This window comes from Bactrocera neohumeralis, unplaced genomic scaffold, assembly GCF_024586455.1.
Source record: "Bactrocera neohumeralis isolate Rockhampton unplaced genomic scaffold, APGP_CSIRO_Bneo_wtdbg2-racon-allhic-juicebox.fasta_v2 cluster09, whole genome shotgun sequence".
Classification (NCBI taxonomy): Eukaryota; Metazoa; Arthropoda; class Insecta; order Diptera; family Tephritidae; genus Bactrocera; species Bactrocera neohumeralis.
Window position 1 is genome coordinate 8,493,006 of NW_026089622.1, and position 7,190 is coordinate 8,500,195.

General features: G+C 37.6%; 1 protein-coding gene across 1 annotated transcript in view; it reads left to right on the plus strand.

Moving 5' to 3' along the window:
• Nucleotides 1-342: 342 nt before the first annotated feature.
• Nucleotides 343-7,190, plus strand: part of LOC126764593 (uncharacterized) — a 13,671-nt gene continuing 6,823 nt past the window's right edge. Inside the window, exon 1 of the mRNA XM_050482263.1 lies at nucleotides 343-365. Coding sequence (XP_050338220.1) covers nucleotides 343-365 — 23 coding nt within the window. The remainder of the gene's footprint in view (nucleotides 366-7,190) is intronic.

Below are 7,190 nucleotides of genomic sequence, written 5' to 3' on the forward strand. Positions count from 1 at the left end.
TTAGCACAGACATATCAATTTTGTCCCATTCGGTTAAAATGGCATGCTTTAGTTGCTTAAGGCTGTCATATTGCTTGGAAGATGCATTAATTTTGCCTGAAAGAATTCCCCATAGATCCTCGATCGGATTCACATCTGGACTTAAGGCAGGCCACTCCAGCAATCCAATTTTCCGAGAGTTAAAGAACGCCTTTTTCTTCTTCGCAACATGGATCGGTGCATTGTCTTGCTGAAAAATCCATTCATCGCCATGTAAATCATCAGCAAAATCAAGAAGTTCGTTTTCCATCAAATCAATCTAGATTTCTGTCGTACCGTTAGTAGAACATAAGTTATAGAGACATGACTCCCACAGTAGCCCCAGTGTAAGCAGAAGCCGAGGTACAGTGTAGCGATCAGCGTGCGCTCTCTTAATGTGCATACATACCTTTTAGAGAAGAAAGAGGAAGTACACACAGAAAGTACGGGGTGCTATTACCCATACAGCGTCACTTGCTTGGCTTGAACTCATTCGACCAAAATACATACACGTGAATCAAGATGTTGTACAAAGCGGAGTTAATGGCGCGGTTGTTGAGGCCCATTATATCAATATCATCGACGTACGCAAACAGCTCTATACTCTTATGAAAGATGCTACCTTCCCTATTTAGTTCCGCAGCTTGAATAATTTTCTCCAAGAGTAGATTGAAGAAGTCACGCGAAAGGGAGTCACACTTGTCTGAAGCCTCGTTTGGTATCGAACGGCTCGGAGAGGACCTTTCCGATCCTGGTGGACCTTTTGGTATTGCTCAGCGTCAGTTTACACAGCCGTATTAGTTTTGCGGGGATACCAAATTCGAATACCAACATAAACATTGATTATTGTCGGAACACTCACTTTTAATTTAAACGTTCATTTTTAATTATAAGACCTATATTTTTCAAAGGAACCAATAAATTTACTAAAATTATGGCATGGTGTTTTTTCTTCTAATTAGCACCTATTTATTTTAGGAAAAGAACTTTAAAAATCATAATTCTTAACGCAATAATACTTTCTTTTTCTAAATAGCACCTATTTTGGGATAAGAACTTCAAAAAATATAATTTTTGGTTGTAATTTGATTCGTATTTCAAAATTTAAATGATGGTAACGCTTCATTGACCACTGATGTATACACCTAATATGACAATTTCAAACTTCGAGTTGTATATGTAACTATATTTAATATTTTATTGTAACTAAGAACATGTTTTCTTACATGCCATGTAATTAGCGACAATATGAAAGAAACCGGTCTAGACATTGGTCTAAATCTCATAACTCTAATACGAGTATAATAATTTCATATCCTATGGTTCAATGTTTTCCTATATCTTATATATAAAAATAAGTTGGGTTTTTGTCTGTTCGCTATATCTGACTAAACCGTCACATGAAATGAAAGATGGCCGGAACCACTTTAAAAGGAATCCAATTAGGATAGTTTGTAAAAAAAATTAGAAAAAGTGCAGTTTTAACCGGCTTACGAGCGTAAATTAAAAAAATAATAATTTCTTATTTATTACAAACTAGCTGGCCCTAGTAAGTCACAAACACACGACACAATACTTTTTTAATTTTATTGAAATTTGCTGCTTTTAGATTTTTAGGAATATTAAAGAATTATAGTATAGATGCACAGCAAAGAGACGTTAACATTTCAAGTGATATTTTACCATAGACAATTTTTTTTGAGTGAATATGACAAATATTTACACTATAACTATCAAACTACATCTGCCGTTTTTTTTTTTGACGATGCCCATGGTTAGGAAAAGAAGAAGAACTACATCTGTCATGAGAAAATAAAGAATTCAAACAACTATAATATAATATAGTGAAGCTATATATCCCTCAACTCCTTAAAATGCATTGTCCGTTTTGTAAAAATTGGATGGATCGGCAGAAAAAAAATAATAACTGTCCAGATTGTATTAAATTATTATTAAGATATTCGTCGCATCAACATAATCGTAGTGTGGTAAGAATGTAGAACGAATAATACGCGTGAAGCAAAAGCTGCTATCTAAACCAAAACACGTTTCTACAATGCCATCTTCATCATCTGAGGAGACATTCTGTGAATTAAATTTATCGGCCGAAGACATACAGGACATTCAAGTTATTGAAGAGCCCAACATCAAGAATGTTCTGGTAGATATTGATGTTATTGAAGACAGCCAGCAGCTCAACATTGATAATGTTCTGATCGAATCAGATTTGTCCGAGTCGCCTAGTACTTCCACCATATTATTATGTCCTGGCGAGCCAAGTGGTTCTCCAAGTTGATGGAAATAAAGAGTTACTAATACACGTTGACATTAAGGATCCAAATGCACATATTATATACATATTAAGTCATTTATTTATATTTATACACTTCATATAAAAAATTTAAAATTTTCTTGGATGTGCTCGTTTCTGGACTGTGAACATGATAAACAAATCTTTGCTTAAATTAAATACAACACAGTTATGATCATATAGACAATATTTTTAGTTTTTTTTTTGCGGTGCGTAAATAAATAAGGATGTTGGTTTTCCGACACGCGAACACGCAACGTATAATTGTCCATGTGCGAAACAGGGAAACTCCTAAGTTTATTCCGCAAACTTGCAACGATTGGCCTTGCGATTTATATATGGTCATCGCAAACGCCAGACGCACGGGAAATTGCAACCTCTTAAAATCAAATGGCAAATCCGTTGGAATCATAGGTATTCGTGGGATTAAGACATCCTCTCCTTTGTATTTTCCTTTGATTATTTTAGCTTCAATGATGTTATTCATGAGTTTCTTCACAACCAATCTCGTTCCATTGCAAAGTCGAGGTTGATTAATATTACGCAGCATGATGACAACTGACCCTACTTTTAATTTCAAATTATATGGTGGTAGTCCAGGCAAGTCCAATGAATTTAAAAATTCTGTAGGATAGTTGACTACGTCATCCTGGTTTGTGGCCGTGTCAACTGATTTGAACGTAAACAACTCTCCTGGAAGGAAATTCTGAATGGTAGCATTGAGATCATCGACATCTTTGTTTTTTGCTGCCAATATTTCTCGTTCACTTAGCCAATCGTGGTTATTATATTGTTGTTTAATGTCCGGAAAAACACCCTGAATAAGCTCCTTTTTCGATTCTGTGAAGTGACAGAAATCTGTGGGAAAAGTCATTAATCCGGTCGAGCTGTCAACTGCGACCTTACCATTGCCAATATCCAGCAACTGCTTCGAAAACACAGTCGCAGTTTGATCTTGTTGCAAAAACACTCGCATGTTAGTAGTTAATTGTAGTGTCTTTACGTGCCGCCACAAATTTGATGATTTTAGACATGAGTTTATTTCGTCAGCAACAGTCGATCGAAGAATTACTGGAAGAGTCTGACGAAAATCACCTGACAACAGTATCATAGCTCCACCAAAAATGTTTTGTTTATCACGTAAATCTTTTAACGTCCTATCTAGTGCCTCCAGCGACCTCTTGTGGGCCATTGTGCATTCGTCCCAAATTATCAATTTGCACACTTGGAGAATCTTCGCCATAGCGCTATTTTTGGCAATATTGCAAACTGGCCTTTCGTTGATATGCATGTTTAATGGTAATTCTAAGGCTGAATGTGCAGTTCGTCCGCCTTCTAATAAAGTTGCTGCTATTCCAGATGAAGCCAACTCTAGGGCTACCTCATTTTGCGATCGGATCTTTGCTAATAGCAATGAAATTAGGAACGTTTTCCCAGTACCCCAGGAGAATCAAGAAAGTAAATCCCCCCAGACCCACTGTTTACAGCTTGTGTTAAACGATCGTACGCAATCCTTTGTTCTTCGTTCAATTGCGGAACAGTTGTGCGAACTGCTTCGGTCATAGCTTGAGTATCGTACTCATGGTTTAATGCATCTTGCATAGCACGATTGGGTGCTGTCAGGCCCAAACACGACAATACTTTATTTGCCATCAACAAATACATATCTTCTATTATGATCAATGTGTCATTGTAAATCTCTGCCGTAATTTCCAATGTAGGATTCAAAGTTTCACAACGCACGCGATGTAACACATCCTCAGACATGTCATCCCTATATTTCATCCACAAATCATTCGGATTTGAGGGGAAACATGTCGATATTATAATCGCAAACAGTGTGCGAATTTGATGCGGCGATGAAGATATCACGGAATCCTTGAGCGTATCATCCCAATGCGAATCGTTTTCAAGCAACCGTAATAATTGACACGCCTCACGGTAAGTCGCACACAGATGTCCATCAACTGTTCGCAATTGTTGAAAAGATGTCGGACCAGGAACATTCACCAATAACAACCTAAGATAATAACATTCATCGTTATTAGGATGTACTGTATATATACGGCCTATAGCATCTGTGGCAAATACATTTTCATATCCTTCAAGTGGTGCTCCTTGTTTACGACGCTGAAAAGACTTTGATGATGCGTTCTATGTGTAGTAGCACAGCATATCAGCATACATCAGAGTGCGAGCGAATTGATCAGTTGCACAAATTGAGAAGAAACCTGTCAATGTGGTCACAGGTGGACGTGCCGCTCTATCCACAGCGTTGTTTGGGTTGAAATACACTCGTTGTCCATTTTCTAAATGAACTGCCAAATGCAATACAGTGGGATGTCTTTCATGAATTGCAAACGAAAATATGCGCCAAATAGCCTCATTGCTGCTTACATAGCGACCCATCTTATAGTGAGACACTTCATCATTTGTGTTTGTTACTGCGAACATGGCCATGTCGCTAGCTTTGTTAACATATTTACATATGTACTTTATGGATTTCACAGAGTTACAAAATTCCACGTTGATGTGAGCTTCAAAAGTTTTGGACAATATGGGCGAGAACGGCACAATCCAACGATTGTCTACATGAAAATCTTGTCCTTTTATCTTGACATCTACAGATCGTCCACCGTCCTCAACTGATCGCCGACGATACAATGGGTAACCATCGATTCCCGAGATGGTTTCAGCAAGCAAGTTTCTCGGGTACCGTTTGGAGCACTTGCCGTCGATCATACAGGGTGAGCTGTTGTTGAAAACTCCGCAAGGTCCATGTATCATGTGTTTAGTTACTATCGTATGCAATTTTAGGTCAACCGTTTCATCAGGAATTTCGGCTGAAATAATGGAATCAATTTCTTCTGGCCTTATTTTGTCAACCAACCAGACTAATATATGAGCATGTGGCAAACCACGCTTTTGCCACTCAACAGAGTACATCCAACAACGTACTTGGCCATACACACCATGCTTTGTAATGAAATTCATTAAAGATTTTAATTTTTGCTTGTAAACTCTGGCTGTGATGTCATGCCTATCAAGTGGTGTTTGGTTGTGTAGCAGTTCTTTTTTATTTCAATCCATTGTAGGTTACAGGTGAATGTAATAAATAGGTCTGGACGGCCATACTTTCGAACATAAGACATCGCATCTTGAGCGTACTCGTGCATGTTGCGCGGGCTTCCGATGTAAGTGGCCGGTAAAATTTTCATTCTTCCTACATTATTTACATTGCCGTCAGCATTGATTGCATCGCGAAGATGAATGTACTCTTCAGATCGAAGCTGCTGTTGGTTAAGACGGATGTATATCAATCTTTCAGTCTCAATTTTAACTGGATGTCCACTGCATACTGATGAAAGAGCCGTTGACACATACAAATGTGATTTACTTCACCTTCACGGATCATGAGTCTGTATGCATAATAATTCATGACACTGACTTTTTTGTGTGTATCAGCACCTGGAAGTACATATGATAAAAAAAAATACATTTATATATTGAACATATAAAATATTTTATTTTGTATAATCTAATTACCTGTTGTTGGATTAACCATTTTGATATTAAAATAATACCCATCTTCTCCCTGCCAGAAATTTAATGGGTATTGTAAAGCATCATAAGCTCTATGCGTTTCATATACACGTTTCAATTCATTGTTCCGGCGATGAAGTACAATATCTCTTGATTGCAAATTCTCTCCAACAACGACAATAGCCACTTCATCTATTGTCGGTGAATTAAACCTCCTTGCATGCTCTCCAGCAGGTGTTTTGTCGGCTCTTATTACAATATTATGGCTGTCTGATGGCATCCGATCCAGTGCCATTTGAACATCTTCACTAATTCATTATTCTCGTGAAGAAATGTTTGCAGTTGTTGGAAAATGATTCGCTTGACAGTTGGATTATGACCACAACGTGTATCAACTTCCACATCTTGATTGCCCATAGAATAAATTTGCAAAAATTTATGATCTGCATCTGGCACTGGCAGCATTGCCCCCAGTAGGTGATGAATTTGTCCTTGTGTAATCAGCGAGAAGAAAATCACTTTTAGAAGTATTTCAATATTTCTCCAATTAAATGTTTCTTTTTTTAACATGAGATGACAAAACCAAGGATGTTAAAGTAGGAGCGCAGCAAAAAGTCTCCAAATTTATGGACAAAACAATGTAACGTTCGGATACACGTGCTTTTTACATGAGATGACAAAACAATGGAACGTTCGGACACACTTATTACTTACTCATTACTTTCTTATTTCTCCAATTAAAGATTATTTTTATTAACATGAGATGACAAAACCAAGGATGTTAAAGTAGGAGCGCAGCAAAAAGCCTGTAAATGTATGTACAAAACAATGTAACTGTGGCGAATGAAACACCATATTTATATATATAATTACTGATTATTTATTAAGATAAATCAAAAGACTTCTTTTACTTTCTGGGGCCCGAAAGGGAAATGACGCTTTATAAAAATTAAAAACTTTTTTTAAAGTGGCTTTGAAACCCCCTTTTTCAATAATTTACGTCAACTTTCCCCCCAAAATCATTTTCCCCCCATAAAAAGTACCCAAAATTCACCCCTTGGGTTTCGCCCCCTCCCCCCCCTACGATGATGAAAGCTGCTAGAGCTTTTTACCTACGTAATAACGCACCATACGCATAAATTTTCCCGCTGGGCGAAAGCTGCGCTATGCTGCTATAAAAAAAGGGACTTTACACCAAATGCGAAATTTTTTCCAGTTTTGCCGAACCGGGCGGTCCCCCCAAACAACGGGGGAAAGCAGCAGTAAGCAGGGGGTTTGGTGCAAGTAGGTTTTGATATTTCGCAGGCATTTGCAGAAA